The sequence below is a fragment of the Narcine bancroftii genome, chromosome 4 (assembly GCF_036971445.1).
Source record: "Narcine bancroftii isolate sNarBan1 chromosome 4, sNarBan1.hap1, whole genome shotgun sequence".
NCBI classification, from domain to species: domain Eukaryota; kingdom Metazoa; phylum Chordata; class Chondrichthyes; order Torpediniformes; family Narcinidae; genus Narcine; species Narcine bancroftii.
The window spans coordinates 228162462-228189123 of NC_091472.1; the positions used below are offsets into that span (position 1 = coordinate 228162462).

Here is a 26662-nt window from a genome sequence, read left to right on the forward strand (position 1 = left end):
CCTGAACCGGAAATGTGTGTCGGTGTAACCGGTCCCCTGTGTGGCGCAGTGACGGATCGGGGGGTTGGCGATGGCGGGGACGGCGCTGAAGCGACTGATGGCCGAGTATAAACGTGAGTGGTGAAGGGAGAGGGGTGTCCTCGTCATTGAAAGGTCGGGACCGAGTGCTCAGGCTTTGGCAGCTGGTGACCGGGGGCCGACCTGACAGGCCGGGATCTCCCCTCCCCCCCTCCGGTCCCCTCCCGCGGCTCTGGGCCCCGCTCTTCCAAGTAATTAGTCAGTGTTAATGAGGGAAAATGAGTGTTTGAGAACTGAGGGAAAACCAGGTTTGTCGCACACCCGGAGTCCCCCGCCAGGATTATACAGGCTTCAGTTTCGACTCGGGATCCTTTTCTCTGGGTTGATCGAGTGGTGAGAAAAAGACTGTATTTGAGCCCCACTCTGCATTGCTCCTCGACGTCGTATTAATCGTGATTCAGGTCCTGGTAATAACTTTCCCTGTCGCTGAGTCAGAATTGTCTCTTGAAGGTGGTGATGATGTCCTTCCCTTAGCATGTGCTTCTCACTGATGAGAACAATGGATGTGGGACTGAAGCTCTTCAGGTTTTTGAACTTTTGCAGCTATACCATCTTTTCACAGCCTTATTTCTTAATTGGGCTCTGGCCGGGGTGTGGGGGTGGGTGGGGGGGGGGGGGGGGTGGTACATTGGACAGAATCGGATGATTTATTTTACTAAAGTGGTGGTTGTGGGTGGAGTTTGTGGATGTAGTTTTATGTATCTGGTCATCAAGGTCAGAAGCTAAAATACCATTGAGAGTGGGTTCATGTTAGATTGTGCATAGTTTTTAAAAAAATGGTAAAAGTTCTCAAATTCATAAAAAGTGTCAGAACTGGGTGGGGAAATAGACGAAAATGCTGTGAGCAAAGTATTTGAACCAAATATTGCAGCATACCATTCTGAATCTAAAACAGTACCCATGTTTCTGAAGGTTATGGGGGGTGGGGGTGGGGGGGTGAAGGCTATTTGTGGAATGCCAAGAGTTCATTAATGGGGAAATAGTGTACATTAGGTGCAGGGGTGGAAGTAACACGGAGATTGGAAAAGTAGGAGGTTCAAGAGCTGTTGAATAAAAACTTTTCTTGAGACATGATGCATTGGACTTCAGGTCAAGGTATGCAAGTTGTGTTGTACCTTCCACCTGAGGGGAGCAGCAAGAAGGGGTTGTGACTAGTGCGATTGGGGGTTCTTTTTGTAAGAACTGGAGAATTTTGTTTGTGAGGCAATATTGGTTCTTTTTTTTGAGTATTAAAAACTGAAGGGAGGTTTATTGAAATTCAATGAAGTGCACAGAAAAGGGGTCAGTGACTGGGGGGTGGGGGGGCATAAGCTGAAGAGACAAGATTCCTTTATTGTCATGTAATAGGACAGAATGTATATTACATGAAATTGATCTACCTTCCTCAAATCAAAGAGTCTTCATTAGAGTAATCTGGCACCCATTACAGTACAAGAGAAAGAGAAGCAAAAGCGAGTCCCTCGGAGTCTGTGAATTTGTCTCCAGTGCTCCAATAATTCTACTTCTATAGATATCTAAATTTGAGGCTTCAAGATTGTGTGCTGGGCAACTGCATCAATTGATTGGAGAATTGATTTGATGATGGCAGAGTGAAGAATTCTCTGCACTAGAAACTTTCTTGTTACTTCATCAGATGGGACTAGGATTTAAAGTTCATTTAGGTTGTACGGTGAAATAATAATAAAGGTTGTGAACTCTAGTCTTAAGTGTAAATTGAATCTGCATTATTCCAACTCCATCTACTTGTGACGAACAACTGACACTGGAGATTCTGATATTGGATGTGGAAATACTGGATAGTGTTAGCTGATGAGGAGAGAGAAGTATGTGAATGTATGCAAAATACTCAACCAGCCATGGGCTTACAGGTGATTTTTAGTTTTGGATTCCAGCATCTGCTGTGTCTCCAATTTACAGAGAATCAACAACGACACAAATCCTCCCATGCATTTTTTCTTCTCCATAAATTTTGTGCTATTTATTAGTTTCTGGTTACAGCCTATATTTCAATAATTTAATTATAGGTAGTGTTAGAGTGAATATTCGATGAAAAGAAAAAAAAATTCTCACATGTGTACATAGAACAATATGATCTGGGTTACAGTTGAAAACCATTTTCTGATTAGCATAGAAATTGGCTTATGGACAGTTCTCAGGAATGGAACCCTTGCATTACTCTGGGACTGATTATGATAACAAAGGGAGACAATTATTGTGGATATTGTTGAAGACAAGTAGCAAGATCAGTTCTATCAGAATGTGATGATCAAATTCACTGGCTGTAGAGGAAATGGAGTAGATTCAATTGTGACTCTCGAGAGGTTAAGAAAATGAAATGAGGGCAAAATATTTTGTGGAATGCAGGTGCCATCTTGGGAATGGGATTGTTGATTGATAAAAGGGATTGGAGTCATGAGAAAGGGTGTGGGAAAAGATGATACAAGAAATATTGGTAAAATAGGAAATGGTGAAGAGATTTGGGACTTTTTAACCATTGACAAATGAAGGCTGGGTTGGCCTTTTAAAGGTCTAAAATTATCATAAATTTTTTGGAAATGCATGCGAAGTGGAAGGTTCCCCCTCCACCCCCCCAAATGGAAACAATCTCAAGCCTATCGTTTTTTGATTATCTTGAAAATACTTCTGAAGTATGGTAGCAAATTCCATATACAGGTACTTCTAAATGAAACCAATACAGTAAAACCCCTGGTAACCAACACCTATGGGGATTGGTAGATGGTGTATAAGTGTATTTTGCGGTGGCTTAAGACTTTTACAATGCCTAACTAATCCACCTGCATTGAGAAAAAAAGTTAAAAAGATTAAAAATACTATACTGTACTTAATACTGAACAAACTTCATTTGCATGAATATATAAACCTTAAAGCATTTTTACTTTATTTCAGAATTTATTGTCATGAACAAGTTACGAAATTTGTTGCTTTGCGTAGCATCACAGACCATTTATATAAACCATCTTACAATAATAAATAAAATTAGTGCATGAAAAGTCAAAATAGGGCAGTGTCTTTGGTTCATTGATCAGGAATCTGAAGGCAGCAGGGAAGAAATTGTTCTTGCTCAACTTCAGACTCCTGTACCTTTTTCCTTATAGTAGCAGAGTAAAGAGGGCGTGACCTAGATGATGGCGGTCTTGAGAATAGAGACTGCTTTCTTAAGATGCCGCCACTTGTAGATGTCCTCAATGGAGTGATGTCTAGTGACTGTAATGTCACAGGCCAAGTTAACCACCCTCTGGAGTTTTTTCTTCTGAGCGTTGGCACCTCCATACCAGACAGTGATGCAACCAGGCAGAATGCTCTCCATTGGAGTGCAATGGTTATACGGTAGAAGTTTTCAAGAGTCTTCGGTGACGTACTGTATATCCTCAAACACCTCACAAAGTATAGCTGGTTGTGAGCCTTCTTTGTGATTGCATCAACATGGAAGCTCTAGGACAGATTCTTGGAGATGTTGACATCCAGGAGCTTGTTGACCAGCACTATGGGAATAATGGTGTTGAAGGCTGAGCTGTAGTCAATGAAGAGCAGCTGTATATATGAGTACCATTTTCTAGGTGATCCAGACCTGAGTGGGGAGTCAGTGATAGTTTCAGTCACATTTGCAGGTTCCTCCCCCTCCAAGGAGCTGACTGAAAGACCAACAATAACATGATAGATAATTAACTATCCCCACCAAGTTGACCGATGAAGCCTCTGACCGGGGCGACTCTTACTAAGCTGAGATAAGGAGACACTTGTAAGAGATTCACCCCAAAGCGATCTGAATTAACCAGCTCTTCATCCTGGGTGATGCTATTGTTGTTTCACACAACTTTATTCAAACAGCTGCTGTGAGAAAAGCACAACCAAGGCATTTTGCTGCCTGAATGTTTTCTCCCCCCTTCACCAAATTTTTGCATTACTTCAGAGAATATTTTACTTTTACCATTTTAAACATACATTTTTTATCTATTTTATTCTTATTTATTTTAATTTTTAAAAATTTATTCTCCTTGATTTAAAAAAAAAATTGAGCATTGCTTGAGGCTGCCAGTTGCTTGAATTCCGGGTATCTGGAGTCTTACTGTAGTATAGATATACTGAAAGGAAAGGTTAGTAGCAAAATGAGGGGAAAAGGGAGAAGAGAGTTGAGTTGATAAGTTTAGACGGGTAAAGTTTTGCAGCATCTCCAGACTTGTTTACTGTCTGTATTCTTTCAATCTTGACTTAGACCTTAGTTTCTCCATGGCATTGACATAACTGAAGTTCCTCATTGATGGAATCTGTTGAATAGATTTCTTCTGCATGCTATCAAAAATGTCTTTCCCAATATGTGACCTTCGAACTGGATTAATAATAAATTTTATACAGAATTTTCTTGCTCCTATTCTTTGTTCTTCCGTTTCTAAATCCCAGGACCCCATATTTTAAAATATTCTCTTGAATCTGCCCCATTATTTCAACTGATCATGAACATAAACCTTCCAAATCCCTGCTCTTTTATCCCCTTTTATAATTATAGCCTCTTGTTTATGTTTTTATTCTTTCTATCAAAATGTAATTTTTTTTCTCTGCATTAAATTTCATGCGGCATCCACCTGCCCATCTCACAACCCTGTCCATTACCAGTCCTCCTCGCAGTTCGCTACACCTTTTTCTCCACCTGTCCCTCCTCCACCTGGCTCCAAATGTCATCAACCCCATCTCACCTTTGCTTGCCAGCTCTTGCCTCTCTCATCTCCCTTACTTCTTTAAACTGGCTATCTCATCTTTATATTTTCAGTCCTGATGCAGGGTCTTCATCTGAAACATTGATGGTCTCTTTCCCTCCACAGATGCTTCCTGACCCACTGAGTTCTTCCATCAGTTTGTTTTTTTTTTCACTCCAAATTCCAGCATCTGCAGTTTCTTGTGTCTTCCAATCACTGTGTCCTCTCCCAATTAGAATTTCGTGTCCATTGTATCCACTGTCGAAATGTAATGCATTTCAGTCGAAGCAATGGTTCTATACTGACCCTTCTGCACTTCCTGCATCTGAAAAGCAGCTTTCTCCAGCCACTACTCTGATTCCTGTTGCTTTATAAGATTGCTCTTGCAGTAAGTTAAGATTTTATTGGCAGACATTCTGAAAAGAAATAATTGCAGCAAGCAGCATAGAGGAGAGTATTTCCATACTTTTTTAAAAAAAAAAATCCTGTTTGCTTCATTTTCAAGTTCCATTATATTGCATTAAGAGCTTTGGCACCTTTGTGGACCTTCAGAGGACTCTGTTCCTTTTTGGGTCTTTGCATCAAAATCTGAATCTCTGTTCGTGCATGACCTCCCTGATTAATGCAGCTCTGCAGGAAACGACTGAGTGTTCAAAGCAGCTCAGGCCATCATGGAAACCAACCTACCCTCCACTGACTCCATCTAATGTTCCTGCTGTTAAGAGAGAGCTTTTAAAAATTATGAAAGACTCATTCCACCCCAGTCATACTCTCTTTCATTCCCACCGTGCTTGGGGGAGTGGGGGCGATTGGTGGGAAGGGAGGAGAGGATGAAGGGGTCGGGAGGGAGAGATCCCTATAGCGGGCCAGGGCAGATGTGCGGAGAATGGATTCAAGTGAAGGCCAAGTTAATGGTAGTAGAAGGGAAGCCATGTTTTCTGAAGAAGGACATCTCAGATGTCCTTGAAGCTGATGTAGTGAAAACAGATAAATTGGGAGAAAAGAATTGAATCCTTGCAGGAGATAGGCTGGGAAGAGGTGCAGTCAAATGTGGGAGTTGGTGGGTTTATAGTAGATGTCCGTAGTTGGTTTGTTTTCCAAAATGGAGACAGAGCGATCAAGAAAGGGGAGAGATTACCGGAGATTACTTTGAGGTCAGTATGGAAGTTGGCAGTTTGTTGTGGGTACAGGAAATAACAGCAATGTAGTCATCACACTTGCAGCATGGATTAATTTCAACTAACAGCTACTTTGCATCAAAACAGTGTGACAAATTTCTGAAGTTACAGTTACATAATGTTGGTACTTGTGTGACTATCTGATTTCCTGTGAGAATCTGCCCTTCAATTACATAATTAATGTTGTGTCAAGAACATGAATAGTTTGCTGATCTCTCTCTATAGAAGATGAAGTGAAGATGTATAATCTGATTGCATGCCATTCTTACAGTAAAGGCACTAGAGGGTGCTGCTGCACATGTTTTATCTTGGGGTTTCATCAGATCACTGTTGCTTTTGGATTATTTTCACCAGGCAGGTTTATTTCAGTAATATTTAGAGAAATCCAATTCTAACATATGCCAAACTCTCCTTCTTTCTCATACTCTCACCAATTGTGCCGTACACTACTTTTTATTACTGTGGCAAGAGTGTCTGTCAAGTTCTTGCTTTCTGCTAGAAATTATGGTGAACGCATGAATGATCGAGTAGAATTTCATTCCTTCTCGACCTCTCATGGCTGTAGCTAAAAGTTGAATGTATCATGATTGCTGAGAGTTTCCTAGTTTATAAATGTTGATTCTTTACTTCCTTTAGGTCCCCTGTTGCCCCTCATGTCCCTCTTCCCAAGTCGATAATCTTTGGTTTATTCCATTTTCGTTTGAGAGCATTAGTCTAAGCCTGATCAAGATTCAAAATTCTTTTATTGTCATGTAATATTGCAAATATGCATCATCTGCTGTAAGGCAGATTTGCCCAGCACCCTCATGGTCAAAGAAAGAAGCAAAAAGAGTCTCTTTGGAGTCGCTAAGTGTCTGTGGATTCTTCTGAAGGCTCCCATAGCTTCTCAGATGCACAGACCCCTGTTCGATCCATTGGCTACCCGAGCTCCAGATCCAGACAAGATCAGGAAACCTTCAGCACTCGAGGCCCCTTGGGAGCCCCTTTGCCATATCATGGTACCCCTACAGCCAGTCTCTAGCAGTCTGCAGCCTGGTGTGAGTCCTTTGCTCGCAAGTCGCCCGTAGCCTGCATGGGTTCTTTGCCTCGAGTTGCCGATAGCCCGCTGCCTCTGGGTTCTTAGCCACAGTATGCCACTGTGGTCATTGTCCTGCAGAGTTGTCTCCTTTTCAAATGGGGAATGTTTTCTGGTGCTCTGTGTCAGTCCTCTGCTTCTCCTTGAGGCCACTGCCAGCACGAGTGCTGCCATCTTGGACCCAGACCCCGTGGTTGCAAGATTCTAAAATAAAACACTGTCCTTTAATAACCTGTATGGAACTCTTGGTTGTAGGACTGGGAGATAGGACCCCTCGGCAGAGTGCTGTGTCTCCGCTTCCCGTTCTCCCCAGCGGCAGCACTGCTGTTATTATCAGTTCTGGCAGCAGTGCCATTTTTTTCTAAGCAGTTTTTAATTGTTCAACTGTAGTTGATGTCATGAGGTTGCTGATAAGGTGCTGAACTGAACGCTTGAAGGTTGGTGCTGCCATGATGCTAGTAATGACAGCGGCAATAAAGGAATAGTTAATATCCAAGTTGGGAGGAGAATGTGCCCTGTTCCAGTGTTGGTGTATGCTGATGTTAGTGGTGGGTCAGTGAACTGAGTGGCTTTTGAGAGTGGATGCACCTAGATTTAATTACTGAACCATGTGGACCCTCAATATTTTGCCTCCACTCTGAGTGCCTCTGCATTTCTAAATTTGGTGCTGTTAAGTGTTGTGCTCTTTCCCTTTATAAGATGGCTGACTTGCTTCATCCAAAAGATATCTTTCTGAGCAATGGAGCATTCCCTCAGTACTGCATAGATCAGTGGTTTTCAAACTTTTTTCCCCCACTCACATACCACCTCAAGTAATCCCTTACTAATCACAGAGCACCTCTGGCACAGGGATTATTTAAAGTGGTATGTGAGTGGAAAGGAAAAGGTTGAAAACCACAGGCATAGATTATAAATCCTGGAGTGCAATTTAGATGTAGGATGTGGAAACAGGTCCTTCAACCCAACTTGCCCATTCTAACCAAAAAGTTCCAATTTGCCAGCATTTGGCCATATTCCTTTCAACCATTCAAATGTTTGCCAAACATTGCAATAGTACCTGCTTCAACCACCTCCCTTGTTCCATACATCCTCAGTGTTTGTATGTGTGTATATATATATATATATATGTAAAGTTACCCCCCCCCCCCAGCTCCTATTAAATATACCTCCTTCCATCTCCCATCCCTATTTTAAATGGGTCCTCTGGTTACTCATTCCCCTGCCCCCCCCCCAAAGAAAAATTCTGGGCAAAACACTGCATTTACCTAATCTATTTCTCTTGTGACTTGAACCTATGACCTTTTTGGAAAATGGCAAATTAACTGCAGATAAGCTCATGACTAGATGTTAAAAATATCATTACAAAATATTTTTACATTCAGACTGACGTTCTATTAAATAGCAATCAACAGCGTATTTAATTGGACAGATTTGGAGCACCTAAGAAATCATTTGCCCTATTTGTACCAAGTTAATCCTGGTGAAAATGACCATTGATTGAGATGATGAAGTTGGTTCTCTTGCTCATCCATTGCCAGAGTGAGGCTAAACATAAACCAGCAAATGGCATTCCTCTTGGAAAGGAGGTAAATGGGATGAAGTTAAAATAACTTGGACTAGATGGGCTAAGTGGCCTGTTTCTTTGTTGTATTGTAACGTTCTGTGACAGCCTAAACATTGATTTTCCTCCCCCCCCATCCAACTCTATCATTTCCACTGTTTCCATTTTTCTTTTCCTTGCTTCCTGATGGCACTTTTCTCTTTAGTCTTGGCCCCTTTAATGGTCCTTTCTGTCTACCACTCCCACTCTTCTTCTGTCCAGTACCTTATCACTGTGATGGATTATATCATATTTTATATAGATATGTTTTTTTGAAGGACATAGATTGTGGGGGTAGTGTAGGACGCAAAAACTTCAAAAAACAGATCACATTTTAAAATGCAAGAGCTTTGCTGAAAGTGAGCTGTGCAGGCACCAACCGAGAGCCTTTGCAAAGATGATAAAACAAGGAGACTGCTTTGCTGAAGAATTTCAAAAGCAGGTGTAAATGGATTATTGTATTGAAAGCAATAGATGAATGGACTCCGAAGTTTCGGTCCAGTGCCGCAATCTGTATAGATGCAATTTGCTGTTCTAAGAAGGACATGTGGTTTTGTAAGGAGAGAGAAAGAGAGAGACATGGGGAGAGGGGAGGGGGAGAGAAGGGTGAGAGAGGTGACCTGCAGAAGAAGAGGTTCTCATTTGGAAAACCCTGATGGGGCAAGTTTCTTCGGCAAGACACTGAAGTGGCTGATTGGAAGGAATCAGTTTGTGTGTGTGTCCAACGAGCAACAAATCTCTCTGAAACCAACAAGAACCTTCCTGAGTGGTAACCATTTAAGTACCAAAGCCTGGTGAAAATTCATAATGTTAAATTCTGTGCACAGTTTAAGAATTGCCTGATTCCGGTAAACTTGGAGGTGTGAGAAGTGAGATTGGACTGTGAACCAAAGAACTTTTATGAATTTGTACATATTACATACATGTGCGCTTGGAATTAGAAGGGAGTTAAGTTAGTAGTAATAAGTTAAAGTTTGATCCTGGTTTTATGTTTAAAGAAAATTAAAAGTAACTCTAACCCTAATGTCTTGGTGATTGCTGCTGGGTTTTGGGGTCCTCTGGGCCTGTAACATCACCTTGGCCTCCACCCACTCTCTTTATGTACTTGATATCTCTCTTCCCACTCTAGTCTTGCTTAGTGATCCCAACCTGAAACGTTGGCTGTTGTTTGATGTGATGAGTCCCTCCGGTTTCTCTTTGCTTGCGTAAGATTCTAGAATCTGCAAGTTTTGTTTCACTCGTAATGAAATGTTAATTGGTTCTGATTAAAGGATGATCTCCATTTTGGATTGATAGAAAGTGCACATGAACATTTTCTCTTTGTTTCCTTGGTGTACAACCTGCTGCCAAAATATACCCATACATGTGCTACTTGAATGCTGAACTTGAGTGGATAATTGGCTTCTTTATTTCTCTACCTGTTGTTGGAGAACTGTTGAGAAGTTGAGAAAGAACAGCTTTACCTCCGAACGACACTGTGAGACCTGCTGAGTTCCTCCAGCATTTCAGTGTTTTTACTTCAATCACAGTGTCTGCAGACTTTCATCTTTCACTCTTCTCCATGTTATCTCATGCCAGTGGATTACCTGGAAGAATATGGCCAGCCATTGGCACAATATATCAACAAAATGGCTCACCTTCATCCTAAAATATATAATAAATTGCTTGCTATTCTAGGTGAACAACAGTTGTTGAGCTAATGCTGGTAATGAGGTCAATTTTTCAGTCCACTTCAAATGAAATGACATTTCTGAATTCTGACTTCGTATTGGTTTTGGACCTTCTGAACTGCCTAACCTATAATGTACTTTCCAGGACCTTTTTATTTTCAAATGAAGTTATGGTATCTCTGTGATCCTATTTGACTCCAAAGGCAAGCTAATGGTTGACTTGGCTTATTGGTGTTATGCCTCTTTCTGATTCAGAAGTGAATGGATTCAAACCCTTAATGTTTCCATCACCAAATGGGGCTAAAAGCAGGATCATGCTGGATTTCTTCATGCTACAGAAAGTGTTAACTGAGATTATACCTCCTGGAGAGATATAATCAGATAAAAGTAGGAAAATAAACAAGCTTATTTGGGGGTTTATGTGTGTATGTCCAAGTTCAGATCAACTTCAGTTCTAGCATTATTACTCAGTTCCATGTGCTTTATCATCTCTTTTATCTACCTTCTGTTATTCACTAATGCTTTTACCTCTTGCTCTGACCTTTATCTCTCCATTTATTCTTTTAATTTTTTTCTCCCCATCTCTCCTGTTTTTATAACTTGTTTTTACCTAATTCCAATTCTGATGAAAGGTCATGAACCTGAAATGTTCTTTTTTACTTTCACTTTTTTCTATTTCTTCCCCCCCCCTCTCTCTCTCTCCCCTCCCCCCCCCTCCAAAATCCTGGAACCTGCTGATAAAATTGACTTTATCTTTTGATATTTATAAATTCATTTTCAACTTCTGAAGGTGTGAGAGGTACAGGCTGTGGAACTCGCACCCAGTTAAACTAAAACCAAATAAGAAGTCCTATCAACTAACAAAACCTGTGTTGTCTTTCCAGTTTTGTGCTTATTCTTATCTTCTGTTGTGGCAGCATAGCACACTGAGGTACCACTCAATTTCTATGTGCTTGCATGTCAGCTTTACAAAGCATGATGCTCTTCCAATTTTAGTGGCAGCTATATAGTTGGTGAAGAAGGTCACCTTTCTTCCTTTTAAAACACAAGGAAGAACAGTGAATTCAAAGTTGGGTTTAAAGGTTTATTCTTAAAGATCTCATTTTACCTTTTGTTATTGCTTATCACAAAAAAAGCCCTATTTTTAGTATTAATTACAATGGGATTACTTTCCATTCCTGTCTCTCTACCTCCCTCACTACCTCGACCCAGAACCTGTAAATGGAATGCAACTTTCCCATTCAGACCCTGAAAGATGTTATTAAATCCAGACTGAGTGCATGTTAGATCACATTTTGACTTTCACCAAATGCAATGTGAGCATTTGGGGGTACCAACTTGCAGAGGGAGTCTTGTTGCTACCTTTCCATATGAAATACTAAACTTAGATGCAGTAAAAGATGAATGCATTTTTTTCATTACCTTGAGAGCTAATGTGCCTAGTCTCTCGATCTCTCCTCAGAAGAGGAGAAATATTTTTGTATATTTGGAATACCCTCATTGCATCTGTTCTGTTTGGAATGCAATGTGCCTATAAACATTGCAATGTATTCAGGCTTTGGCAGCGCTCTATGTACATTAAAGGTAATGTGAAGGGTTTTGTAGTCATTAGTAAGTTCCTTTAGCATGCAATTAATTTTTTTTTTAAAAAGTCCACAAACTCCTTAGGAGGATTCTTCCAGAACTAACATTCTGAAGGACCCATCCCTGTCATTATTGTCTACTCAACTCCTGTTTGGGAGAAGGTTCAAGAGTGTGAAATCGTACACCAACCAGGCACGCACATCAACAGGCTTAAAGACGATTTCTTTCCCACAGCACTCAGGGTCTTTAATAAAATTGTGCTATCATGCTGTCCTTGGGACTAATTGATCTTTCACTGTAACACGATACCCTCTAATTGTAGTCTTGCTCTTCTAGTTTGTATGGCTCTAGCATGTAAGAGTTGACTTGCTGGACTGATTGCAAAAGAATGCTTTTCACTATCACTTGACAGTAAATTTGAACCTGCATTTGGACAGGCCTTCTGCATGGATTGGAGGGTGGTAAATTGATAAGTCTTGTACACTACTAAAATTGCTCTCATGTCATATTTGATATGGAAGGAAAGATTTAGATTTCTGTAGCTCCTTTACCAGTGAAAGTGTGTTCTAAAAATTTGTCTTGTTTGCCAAACAAGATGCCACATAAAAACCAGAGTTGAAGACTGGGCAATCTGGTTTTGTGCTGTTGATTGCAGAAGCGACTCAGGAAATCTGTGAAATAGTGGCATGGGACATTTAATGCTCTTTCATAAGCCACTTTCAGATGGCCAATTGCCCCGCTTGTAAAGCCGCATATTTTGGCAATATGTGGCTGTTGGGAGGCCACGTGAATGCGCAGGAGGCGTCTGCGAGGCGAACTTTGTAACCCTTCTCCTTGAGGGATAATTGCCGCAGCACAATAGTCTTCCCAGCCATCTGAATGTAGCCGCCTGAAAGCGGCTGCATTCGGGATGACAGTCAGCTGGCGAGCACCTGACAGCTCCTCTCCTAGTTGCCCCTTCTCCCGGCACGGGATGTCAGGGCAGGGGCAGCTGGTGCAGGCTGTCAGTGCGGGGAGGTCCCGCCCACAGCCCAATATCAGCGATAGCCACTGGTCTTTGAAATGACCCGTCAGTCTTTTACATGACTGCTTAAACTAGTTCCTTGTTATCCAGGACTTGGTCAGAGTAAGATGAAAAGAATAACTATGAAGACACCTGGAGCAGTGAAGTCTGTATCAACCTGGGAGCCTCAAATGTTTAACTTCCAAACTGTGCATTAAATCTGTATCCAATTAAAAGCTACGTTCCGTGTATCTTAATCCCCTTGACGATACCTATTTTAATGTATAGGTAAAAGAACAACGCTGAAGAAACTCAGCAGATCAAACAGTGTCTTTTATATAACAAAAATAAAGGTACATAACCAACTTTTCGGGCTTGAGCCCTTTATCAAGGTATGCACAAAATGTAACCCAAGACGAGTATACATGACCACATAGTTTTCACAGAACAGGGATTATGAAACGTGAACAATTTTGACCACAAATCATTTAATTAAAAAAAAAAAACAATTACACAAATTAGACATGGGAATTATTTGAGCTGGTTGGACTTGCAAATATGTATAAATTTTTGTGTCGCTTTCCACATTCCGAGCATTCTCCGGGCAATCACGTTCCTCTTTCATTTCAATTCCGAGAAATTCCATGGACCCTCTTATTTTGATGCATGGCGAATGCCCCACCACCCCCCCCCCCCCCCCACACACACACCAGCAGACGGGTTGGAGCTGTCGAATGAAAATTACATATAAGACTCAGCATTTGGGTGGGTTCTAGTCTACACCACAGGAGGCCTGATATTGGACTGTGGGGAGAGAACGGGGTAGCAGGACCAGTGTGGGGATGTCCGCCCCACAGTGTGGGGATGTCCGCCCCACAGTGTGGGGATGTCCGCCCCACAGTGTGGGGATGATATCGGGCTGCGAGTGGGACGTCCCCTGGCTGGCTGTCCCAGCTCTGACAGCTAGCCATCCCAAATCTGACAGCCTAAGGGACAGGAGCCAGAATGCACTCAGATGTGCATCCCGGTGCAGCTGTCCCTTCAGGTGGCCAGCGCTGTGCTTTTAGTGCTGCCACCTGAATGACAATTCAAAGGGCCGCTTCCTCTTCTTCAGGTGGATTCTTAGCGGAGAATCCACCTGAAGAAGCCTATAGAAACTCACAAGGGAACCTGCTCCTAATTCACTCTTTTCTTTCTCCTTTAAGGATTGTTTGGAGCCTGCTGGTTAGTGCACAATTAAATCCACGCGGCTCCATCATATTATAATTGTTACATGCCGAACTTGGACTATATAGGATACCATCAGTTTGGATTTTTCCAGACGTATTTAACTTTGTCCATTTATGTAGTTTCTTAAATAACTTGATATCTTGTGAGGTGATATTTGCTTAAGCTAACTCTTTGAACTCTATCTGAGCTATCTTGTAAAATATGTGACTACATGTTTCACTACTTTTTGATGTATTCATGCCTTAATTCTTGTATGAAAATATTTTCTTCAATCCACAGCAAAGGAGTTTATGGGCCTGCTGTTCACTGTATTTTAGTACGTTCAAGTGCCACATTGACACTTGATACTTTTTTTCTGTACTTGCTGATTTCCACCTCTCCTGTACTCCTGAGGCAATATGAACAGGTCTGGAGTTTGATCATGTTTTTGAAAGCTGGTGGGCAGAATTACTGTGACATACCTGACACTTCCAGATCACTATTACTTCTCAATTTGCCCCAAAGGGCTCCTGTACTTCTCTACTCTGGCCTGCTTCAACATTTAAATAGCTTATTTGATCCCTTTCACTTGTGCCAGTTCTTTTTAAAAAAAAAAAATATATATATATTTTCTGAGCTCGGGATTTAGAAACACCAATTATTTGCAAATGTATCTGCATAGAATTGGAGCAGACAAAGAATTGCCAGAGGAACTCAACAGCATCCACAGACAGAAATGATCTGTCATTGTTTTGGGCTGAACCCTTCATTAAGACTAAAATAGAATAGGTAAAATTACACAAATAAAGGGGGAGGAAGCTTGGAGGTGACAGCATATCGAACAAAAGGTGTGGAGTTGGAGAGAGAGGTTTCCATCTCTATCTATATTCTCCATCTTTATCTGTATTCTCCATCTCGATCTCTCTTCCCCCACCCCCCATCTCTCCACCTTCAATTCCTGTCCTATAATTCCATTACCTCTGAGGTCCCTCCCTCCACCACCTTTCCCCCTTTATATGTGTAATTTCACCTGTTCTTTCTTAGCCTTGATTAAGGGTCCAGACAAAACAATGACTGATTCTTTTCTACTCACAGATGGTGTCTGAGCTGCTGAGTTCTTTGAACAGTTCTTTGTTCAAGATTCCTGCATTTACAACTTTTGTGTGTTCTGTGTAGAATTAAATCCTGTTTTATTGCTTCATGTCTGCTCTGTGATGCTGTAGCAGAACTGTTCTGCTCGGTTGCTCTACAGTCAAGACATGTACAATTTGCTGACAATACCACAGTAATGGGTTGTATAAAGAAAGGTGATAGCTCAGTATTCAGGAGGGAGATTGAAAACTTGGCCGAATGGTGCACCAACAACCTTGCCCTCAATGTCATCAAAACCAAGGAGCTGATTGTTGACTTCAGGAATGGAAAACCAGAAGTGATCATTGGGGATCAGAGGTGGAGAGGGTGAGCAAATTTAAGTTCTTGGGAGTCACTGTCTCAGCAGCTTTCCTGGACCCAACACATAATGGTATCGTGAAGTAAGTGTGTCAGTGCCTCTACTTCCTCAGGAGTTTGTGGAGGTTTGGTATGACACCAGAAACCTGTCAAAGTGTGCTGAATGGATGCACCTTGGCCTTGTATGGGGACACCAATACCCCTGAGCGTAAAAACCCTCCAAAAGGTAGTGGACCCTGCCCAGGACATCACAGGCAAAACCCTCCCCACTATCGAGAACATCTACTGAGAATGCTGCCGTCGGAGAACAACTGCAATTATCAAACACCCTCACCACCCAGCACACCCTCTGTTCTTGCAGGAAAGAAGTATAGTTGCCACAAGACTCGCACCACCAGATACAGGAACAGCTGCTACCCTTCCGTCAGATTCTTCAACAACAAACTAATCAAGGATTCATTAAGGGGGGCCGTCACGTGATGCTATAGCATCAGATTGGATAAACCCAGCTCTCCTGAACAAAGTTTTTTTTTAAAAGTGAAAAGAAAGGAAAGAGACAGAAGGAAAGCAATATTTAAATCAACAGAGAACACACTAAGGATATCTCCAAAGAAGAATAAAGCTACTGCAAGCCTGTAAGAAGAACAGCAAAAAGCAAACCAAGACAAAGAAGAAAGGCTTTCCTTGAAGATGGATCTGGGGGCTTCCCAGAAAGTAGTGACCTGTTCAGCGAAGTCCACAAGATGGTGCGACGTTGAGCCGCCTCTAAAAATGGCCGGAAGTCCCAAAAGACTTGTGCGAGGAGTCTTGAAAGTGCAGAGCCATTAAAATGGGGACAGTGCTGTGAGTTGGAAGTAGCTATCAACTACTCTAGCTTCAAGAAGAATCAGACAAAGAAATGGACTCCTTCAAAGAAGTAAGTTCTACAATCGGAAGAAGAAGAATTAAAAAGAACCATGAGACTGCTAGAGGCTAGAAAGGGTAAAACTGTTAAGTCTCTTTCTACATTCTTCTTTCTTTGGCTTGGCTTCGCGGACGAAGATTTATGGAGGGGGTAAAAAGTCCACGTCAGCTGCAGGCTCGTTTGTGGCTGACCAGTCCGATGCGGGACAGGCAGACACGATTGCAGCGGTTGCAAGGGAAAATTGGTTGGTTGGGGTTGGGTGTTGGGTTTTTCCTCCTTTGCCTTTTGTCAGTGAGGTGGGCTCTGCGGTCTTCTTCAAAGGAGGCTGCTGCCCGCCAAACTGTGAGGCGCCAAGATGCACGGTTTGAGGCGTTATCAGCCCACTGGCGGTGGTCAATGTGGCAGGCACCAAGAGATTTCTTTAGGCAGTCCTTGTACCTTTTCTTTGGTGCACCTCTGTCACGGTGGCCAGTGGAGAGCTCGCCATATAATACGATCTTGGGAAGGCGATGGTCCTCCATTCTGGAGACGTGACCCATCCAGCGCAGCTGGATCTTCAGCAGCGTGGACTCGATGCTGTCGACCTCTGCCATCTCGAGTACCTCGACGTTAGGGGTGTGAGCGCTCCAATGGATGTTGAGGATGGAGCGGAGACAACGCTGGTGGAAGCGTTCTAGGAGCCGTAGGTGGTGCCGGTAGAGGACCCATGATTCGGAGCCGAACAGGAGTGTGGGTATGACAACGGCTCTGTATACGCTTATCTTTGTGAGGTTTTTCAGTTGGTTGTTTTTCCAGACTCTTTTGTGTAGTCTTCCAAAGGCGCTATTTGCCTTGGCGAGTCTGTTGTCTATCTCATTGTCGATCCTTGCATCTGATGAAATGGTGCAGCCGAGATAGGTAAACTGGTTGACCGTTTTGAGTTTTGTGTGCCCGATGGAGATGTGGGGGGGCTGGTAGTCATGGTGGGGAGCTGGCTGATGGAGGACCTCAGTTTTCTTCAGGCTGACTTCCAGGCCAAACATTTTGGCAGTTTCCGCAAAGCAGGACGTCAAGCGCTGAAGAGCTGGCTCTGAATGGGCAACTAAAGCGGCATCATCTGCAAAGAGTAGTTCACGGACAAGTTTCTCTTGTGTCTTGGTGTGAGCTTGCAGGCGCCTCAGATTGAAGAGACTGCCATCCGTGCGGTACCGGATGTAAACAGCGTCTTCATTGTTGGGGTCTTTCATGGCTTGGTTCAGCATCATGCTGAAGAAGATTGAAAAGAGGGTTGGTGCGAGAACACAGCCTTGCTTCACGCCATTGTTAATGGAGAAGGGTTCAGAGAGCTCATTGCTGTATCTGACCCGACCTTGTTGGTTTTCGTGCAGTTGGATAATCATGTTGAGGAACTTTGGGGGACATCCGATGCGCTCTAGTATTTGCCAAAGCCCTTTCCTGCTCACGGTGTCGAAGGCTTTGGTGAGGTCAACAAAGGTGATGTAGAGTCCTTTGTTTTGTTCTCTACACTTTTCTTGGAGCTGTCTGAGGGCAAAGACCATGTCAGTGGTTCCTCTGTTAGCGCGAAAGCCGCACTGTGATTCTGGGAGAATATTCTCAGCGACACTAGGTATTATTCTATTTAGTAGAATCCTAGCGAAGATTTTGCCTGCAATGGAGAGCAACGTGATTCCCCTGTAGTTTGAGCAGTCTGATTTCTCGCCTTTGTTTTTGTACAGGGTGATGATGGTGGCATCACGAAGATCCTGAGGCAGTTTACCTTGGTCCCAACAAAGCTTGAAAAACTCATGCAGTTTGGCATGCAGAGTTTTGCCGCCAGCCTTCCAGACTTCTGGGGGGATTCCATCCATACCTGCTGCTTTGCCACTTTTCAGTTGTTCGATTGCCTTATATGTCTCATCCAGTGTGGGAACCTCATCCAGCTCTAGCCTTAGGGGCTGTTGAGGGAGCTGGAGCAGGGCGGAATCTTGGACTGAGCGGTTGGTACTGAAAAGAGATTGGAAGTGTTCTGACCATCGGTTGAGGATGGAGATCTTGTCGCTGAGGAGGACTTTGCCGTCTGAGCTGCGCAGCGGGCTTTGGACTTGGGGTGAGGGGCCGTACACAGCCTTTAGAGCCTCGTAGAAACCCCTGAAGTCGCCAATGTCCGCGCTGAGCTGTGTTCGTTTGGCGAGGCTAGTCCACCACTCATTTTGGATCTCCCGGAGTTTGCGCTGAAGATGGCTGCAAGCGCGACGGAAGGCTTGTTTCTTCTCTGGACAGGACGGCTTTGTAAGGTGAGCCTGGTGGGCAGCTCGCTTCTTTGCCAGCAGCTCCTGGATTTCCTGGCTGTTTTCGTCAAACCAGTCCTTGTTTTTCCTGGAGGAGAAGCCCAGTACCTCTTCAGTGGATTGCAGTATGGTAGTCTTCAACTGATCCCAGAGGGTTTCAGGGGACGGGTCCGTGAGGCGGGTTGCAACGTCGAGCTTTGCTTTGAGGTTTGCCTGGAAGTTTCCTCTCGCTTCGTCTGACTGCAGTTTTCCAACATTGAACCTCTTTCTGGGGGCTTTGTTGTTCCTGGGCTTTGGCTTGAAGTGAAGGTTGAGCTTGCAGCGAACCAGCCGGTGGTCAGTGTGGCATTCCGCGCTAGGCATGACCCTGGTGTGGAGCACATCTTGTTTGTCACTTTCTCGCACCAGGATGTAGTCCAGGAGGTGCCAGTGTTTGGATCGGGGATGCATCCAGGTGGTCTTAAGGCTGTCCCTCTGCTGAAAAAGGGTGTTTGTAATGACAAGCCGCTGTTCTGCGCAGAGCTCCAACAGGAGGCGCCCATTGTCGTTGCACTTGCCGACGCCATGCTTGCCCAGGATTCCTGGCCAGGTTTCTGAGTCTTTGCCGACACGAGCGTTGAAGTCGCCCAGGATGACAACCTTGTCGGCTGTAGGGGTACGTTGGATGAGGTTGCGCAGGTCGGTGTAGAACTTGTTCTTTTCTGCTGGTTCCGCCTGGAGGGTTGGAGCATAGACACTGATGAGGGTGATGTGACGCTTGTTTTGAAGTGGGAGTCGCATGGACATGATTCGGTCCGAGAGGCCTGTCGGAAGGTTTTCGAGTTTGGAGGCAATGAAGCTCTTGACCATGAAGCCTACACCAGATAGGCGTCGTTCATCCGAAGGCTTGCCAGACCAGTAGAGTGTGTAGCCCGCGCCGCGTTCTTGGAAGCTGCCTACATCTGCCAGGCGGACTTCACTGAGAGCGGCTATGTCGATGTCAAGTCTGAGGAGTTCATGTGCAATGAGGGCAGACCGACGTTCAGGTCGATGGCTGTCAGTCTTATCTAGCATGGTTCTGATGTTCCAGCATGCTAGCTTGAGTTTGTGAGCATCTTTTGAGGGGGAGGACGTGGAGGGGGAGGACGTGGAGGGGGAGGACGTGGAGGGGGAGGACGTGGAGGGGGAGGACGTGGAGGGGGAGGACGTGGAGGGGGAGGACGTGGAGGGGGAGGACGTGGAGGGGGAGGACGTGGAGGGGGAGGACGTGGAGGGGGAGGACGTGGAGGGGGAGGACGTGGAGGGGGAGGACGTGGAGGGGGAGGACGTGGAGGGGGAGGACGTGGAGGGGGAGGACGTGGAGGGGGAGGACGTGGAGGGGGAGGACGTGGAGGGGGAGGACGTGGAGGGGGAGGACGTGGAGGGGGAGGACGTGGAGGGGGAGGACGTGGAGGGGGAGGACGTGGAGGGGGAGGACGTGGAGGGGGAGGACGTGGAGGGGGAGGACGTGGAGGGGGAGGACGTGGAGGGGGAGGACGTGGAGGGGGAGGACGTGGAGGGGGAGGACGTGGAGGGGGAGGACGTGGAGGGGGAGGACGTGGAGGGGGAGGACGTGGAGGGGGAGGACGTGGAGGGGGAGGACGTGGAGGGGGAGGACGTGGAGGGGGAGGACGTGGAGGGGGAGGACGTGGAGGGGGAGGACGTGGAGGGGGAGGACGTGGAGGGGGAGGACGTGGAGGGGGAGGACGTGGAGGGGGAGGACGTGGAGGGGGAGGACGTGGAGGGGGAGGACGTGGAGGGGGAGGACGTGGAGGGGGAGGACGTGGAGGGGGAGGACGTGGAGGGGGAGGACGTGGAGGGGGAGGACGTGGAGGGGGAGGACGTGGAGGGGGAGGACGTGGAGGGGGAGGACGTGGAGGGGGAGGACGTGGAGGGGGAGGACGTGGAGGGGGAGGACGTGGAGGGGGAGGACGTGGAGGGGGAGGACGTGGAGGGGGAGGACGTGGAGGGGGAGGACGTGGAGGGGGAGGACGTGGAGGGGGAGGACGTGGAGGGGGAGGACGTGGAGGGGGAGGACGTGGAGGGGGAGGACGTGGAGGGGGAGGACGTGGAGGGGGAGGACGTGGAGGGGGAGGACGTGGAGGGGGAGGACGTGGAGGGGGAGGACGTGGAGGGGGAGGACGTGGAGGGGGAGGACGTGGAGGGGGAGGACGTGGAGGGGGAGGACGTGGAGGGGGAGGACGTGGAGGGGGAGGACGTGGAGGGGGAGGACGTGGAGGGGGAGGACGTGGAGGGGGAGGACGTGGAGGGGGAGGACGTGGAGGGGGAGGACGTGGAGGGGGAGGACGTGGAGGGGGAGGACGTGGAGGGGGAGGACGTGGAGGGGGAGGACGTGGAGGGGGAGGACGTGGAGGGGGAGGACGTGGAGGGGGAGGACGTGGAGGGGGAGGACGTGGAGGGGGAGGACGTGGAGGGGGAGGACGTGGAGGGGGAGGACGTGGAGGGGGAGGACGTGGAGGGGGAGGACGTGGAGGGGGAGGACGTGGAGGGGGAGGACGTGGAGGGGGAGGACGTGGAGGGGGAGGACGTGGAGGGGGAGGACGTGGAGGGGGAGGACGTGGAGGGGGAGGACGTGGAGGGGGAGGACGTGGAGGGGGAGGACGTGGAGGGGGAGGACGTGGAGGGGGAGGACGTGGAGGGGGAGGACGTGGAGGGGGAGGACGTGGAGGGGGAGGACGTGGAGGGGGAGGACGTGGAGGGGGAGGACGTGGAGGGGGAGGACGTGGACCTGTCCTCGGGCCTGCGCAAAGGAGCTTTTAGGTGGAGTGCAGTGCGCGCAGTACTGGCCCCACCCTTTACACCCATGGTTCGTGTGCCGTGGCCAAGCAAGCTGGGACGTGGCAGCGAGGTCCTTGGGTCGGAGGTTTTATATCGGAGTGGCCTTCTCCTATGCAGGTTTCTTACCCGGGCTGGAGGGGCCTGCCTCCCCTCCTAGGTCGGTCCATACTGCCCGGACCGGGGCCTCCGTCTGCCTCACTCGACCGAGGCCGGGGCCGCCGTCTCCCCCTTGCTCCTGCCCGTATCGGGGCCGCCGCCGTCTACCCTTCGCCCGGACCGGGGCCGCCGCCGTCTACCCTTCGCCCGGACCGGGGCCGGGGCCGCTGCTGCTCTCCCTGTGCCTGGACTGGGGCCGCCGCCTCCCACTCCCTGTCCGGACCGGGGCCTCCGTCTGCCTCACTCGACCGAGGCCGGGGCCGCCGTCTCCCCCTTGCTCCTGCCCGTATCGGGGCCGCCGCCGTCTACCCTTCGCCCGGACCGGGGCCGGGGCCGCCGCTGCTCATAACAATTGCATAAATCAATGAAAGAAATAAAACATTGGAGCTGTGGTACTGAATTCAGAAGCTAGAAATAAACATGTATAAGTAGTAGTAAGTATGCAAAAAAAATTGAAATGGAAAAAGTTTTAAGGAATAGAATTTGAAATTGAATTAATCAAAGAACAAATGGGAAATATGCAAACCAATTTTTCCAAGGTTCAAGATCAATTGGCCCAAAAAGTGGATGTTTAGGAGAATTTTAGTAGAAGAAATAATATTAAAATTGTTGGACTTAAAGAAGGGGATGAAGGAGACAATATTAAACTATTTTTACAACGTTGGATTCCACAAAGTTTTGGAGTTAATGAATTTCAGGGAGATATTGAGGTCGAGAGAGCACATTGAGCTTTAAGACTTCAACCGCAACCAGATCAAAAGCCACGTCCAATACTGGTTAAATTCCTTTATCAATAAGAGAGAAGGTTTTAGAATTGGCAGTGAGGCAAGCAAAGGAAAGACAAAGTCCTTTAGAATAGGATGGAAATAATTTTTTTAAAATCCAGACATAAGTTTTGAATTGTTGAAAAAAAGAAAAGAATTTAATCCAATTAAAAATATTCTATGGAAAAAAGGCATTTTGAGATATTCAGTGTCCTTGAATATCTTTGTTCCAGGAGATCAAAACAATTTTTTTGTTGAACCAAGAAAAGCAAACCAGTATGTTGATTCTTTGCCAGATATTCAGTTGTGAAGAGATGATTGCTGAGCAGCAAAGTGTGATCTGAAGGACATTGTGAATTACAATATATGTAACTGATAAGGGATGATCTGTAAATAAAATTTGGGAGAGCTGGGAGGGAGGGGCTGATAGCTGCCAATTCATGCGTGCATTTGTGGTGCAAGCCACTGTCCGTAATATGGAGGGGGGGGGGGTAATGTTGTTTGCTGTGTTAATAACATTAGTAGGATGTGATAGTACAGATTCTATCACCAATGTGTCTTTGTACATATGTACAGATGGTAGTGTAGGATGACTGTGATTGGCTGAGAGTGTCGCCACACCTACTGGCAGGTCTTAAAGGATTGCTCCTAGCCAGACCAGGTCATTCTGGACTGGACGACCTACTTGTGATATGCTTCAGTCTTTTAGTTAATAAAAGCCATGGTTTGGATCAACAAGTCTTTGGTTCTTTCGATGTGCATTACATAAGGGCTATCTTTTTTTCTTCCTTTACATACTTTCCTTTCTTTTTTCCTTCCTTTACATAGTTTCCTTTCTTTTTTCCTTTTTATTTTTCATCTTGAACAATAATAGCTTTGAATATATCAAGATAGTAAAATTAAGAAATGGAAGAGATGGGGTATGGGTGAGTTATGGTATAATTATTATAATATTCAATGGGTGAATCATTAAATTTTGTAAGTATTAATATTAATGGGATTAAAAATCTGGTGAAAAGGGAAAAAAAACTATTGTTACATATATTTAAAAAAAAGATGAAAGTGGATATAGTTTTTTAACCAGAGACACATTTGATTGAAACTGAGCACCAAAAACCGAAAAGAGACTGGGTAGGATATATTGTAGCGTCTTCATTTAATTCGAAGGCAAGAGGGGTAACAATTTTGATGAATAAAGCCTTCCAGTTAAGATACAAAATGTTATTACTGATCCAATGGGTAGATATGTAATGGTAAATTGTCAAATTTTTTCAGAATTTTGGACCTCTTTGAATAAATATGCACCAAATATAGATGATAAATTTATTCAGGAAACATTTTTGAATTTAGCAAATGCTAATGAAAATGTGTTTATAGGAGGGGACTTGTCTTGATCCATTGTTGTATAGATCTGGTAGAAATGTTATTAGAAATAAAGCAGCAAAAGTCACACTATCATTGATGAAAGATATGAGATTAGTAGACCCATGGAGGAGAATTCATCCAAGAGAAAGGGACTATTCTTTTTATTCGAAGAGACATGATTTTTATTTTGGAATTGATTATTTTTTTTCTTAATATCAGCACAATTGCAGGGAAGGATTAAAAAAAGTTGAATGTAAAGCAAGAATTTTGTCAGATCACTCGCCTTTATTCGTAGCAATATCAATGGAAGATCGAGAAAAATCGATTTACATATGGAGGCTTAACTCAATGTTGTTAAAAAGGAAAGATTTCTGAGAGTTAATTAAACAGGAAATAAGAATGTTTAATTAATTCTAATTCGGTAATGAATAAGTTTGTTTTGTGGGATGCGATTGAAGGCATACTTAAGAGGTCAAATAATAAGCTATACATCTAAAATTAAAAAAATTATATGAATAGAGCAATTAAAAAAAACAGAGTTCAAAAAGGATTACATAGACAAACAAGGATAAAAGTATTGATAAATAAGAATTTACAGTATACTTTGCAAACATATAAAATAGAAAGACACATAATGAGAACTAAACAAATATATTATGAACTGGGTGAGAGGGTACATAAGGTCCTTGCATGGCAATTAAAAACAGAGCAAATATGTAGGGCAATTATTGCAACCAAGAAATAATCAAATCAAATAACCTATAAATCACAAGAAATAAATGAAAATTTTAAAAGGTTTTATAAAAAATTTACATTAACCAGAATCTCTAAAGGATGTAAATAAAATAGATTTTTAAAATCTCAAGTAAATTTACCTAAATTAAATCTAGAAAATCAAATAGTATTGGCTGTTCCATTTACTTTGATAGAAGTTAAAGAAGCATTGGGTTCATTACAAAATAATAAGTCCCTGCGAGAAGATGGTTTCCCCCTGAATTTTACAAAGCATTTAAAGAGTTATTAATTTCTCCTTTTATGGAATTATTAGGTCAGGTGGGAGAGATGCATGATTTACCAGAGTCATTTAAGATTGTAATAATAACTGGGTGTGAGAAAGATCTGACTGCAACATCTGTCACCCCATTGATCACTAGGGATAATTTGGCTGAGCTGGCTGGCTAGGCCTTTCACTCACAGTTCCATGTGCATCGTTACCCCCCCCCCCCCACCCCCCGAAGTTCAGTGCTCGATCGCAGAGGATGGCCCTCTCGAAGAGGACCGCTCCGTCAGTCTAGGGTATATGACGTAGCTACTCTCCTGCTAGTCTAAACTCCAAAGATTGCAATAAGTGATTCCAAAAAAAAGGAAAGATCCTTTAAAACCATCATCATATAGACCTATTTCATTATTGAATGCTGATTATAAAATATCTAAAATGCTAGCAAATAGAATGGCTAAATATTTACCTAAATTAATAAATATGGATCAAACTGAATTTGTTTTTAAAAAAAAAAATCAGTAGATAATGTGACAAGATTAATGAGTATGATACATTTGGCACAGATAAGAGAAGAACCAAGTATAGCAGTTTCTTTAGATGCTGAACAAAGCATTTGATAGGTTAGAATGGGATTTTTAAAATTTAAAGTATTAGAAATTTTTAGGATAGCACCTGCGTTTATTAATTGGATTAAAGCTTTATATAATGGACCTAAAGCAAAAGTGATAACAAATGGGCAAATATCAGAATCTTTTTTCAGGATGTCCTTTGTCACCTTCATTATTTATTTTAGCAATAGAACTTTGGACAGAATTGATTAGATCTGATAATGATATAAAACATTTTAGAATGGATAGAAAAGAACATAAGATCAGTTTGTTTGCAGATGCTGTTATAATATATTTGAACCAGAAAGATCATTACATAAACTTTATTTAAGATTAAAGGAACATGGTGTAGAATCTGGTTATAAAATAAATTGTGACAAGAGTGAAATAATGCCTATGGTTACAGCAAATTATACACACTGTATGAATTAAAGTTAGTTTAAATTGTAAACAGATGCAATTAAATATTTAGGTATTAAAATGGATAAAATGTACATAATCTATATAAATTAAATTTTAAAAATTATTATAGGGCAGTGCAACTGAGATTTTTCTTTACCTTCTTTGAAGAGGGAGAGAAACCAGCATGAATTCAGATAGAAATGAACAAAATAGGAGAAGAAATTTCAGAACATTTTATATATATAAATGGAACGATAAGTTGTTAAGTGGAGATACTTCTTCGTTAAAACATTTTAAAAAAAAAATGGAGTAAAAATACATTTAGAAATGGGAATGAGAAATTATCAATATCAAGAATGATATTAACTCAAATAAACTTATGCCTTTTATAATAAGTAATCAATTTTTTCCTATTTAGTTTTCAGGGTACAACTTTAATGACAATTCAACAATTGAAAACAAATATGGAATACAAAAAATTCTCTTATTATCAATTAAAGCATATTTAAGGGAAAAATTAGGGCCAGTTCTGTTATTTCCTGAACAAAGTTATTTGGAAAATTTAATTACAGAAACGTCTATTAAAAAGTTTATTTCAATTACATATAAAACTTTACAAAAAGATATGTACAAACAAGGAGTTCATAAGTCAAGTCAAAGATGGGAGATAGATTTAAATATAAATATTCAGGAGAAAACTTGGCTAGAACTTTGTTGAGACAGTATAACCGATACGATAAATGTTATAGGATGGTAAAATATAATTTTTTACATCAGTTATACTTTACTCTTCAGAAATTAAATGGATTAAATTCAAAATT

At 43.7% G+C, this 26662-nt stretch overlaps 1 protein-coding gene across 1 annotated transcript in view; it reads left to right on the forward strand.

Moving 5' to 3' along the window:
* The first annotated feature begins 3 nt into the window (after positions 1–3).
* The window catches only part of ube2g2 (ubiquitin-conjugating enzyme E2G 2 (UBC7 homolog, yeast)), a 60473-nt gene continuing 33814 nt past the window's right edge, over positions 4–26662 (forward strand). The window contains exon 1 of the mRNA XM_069934245.1: positions 4–113. Coding sequence (XP_069790346.1) covers positions 71–113 — 43 coding nt within the window. The 5' untranslated portion in view covers positions 4–70. The remainder of the gene's footprint in view (positions 114–26662) is intronic.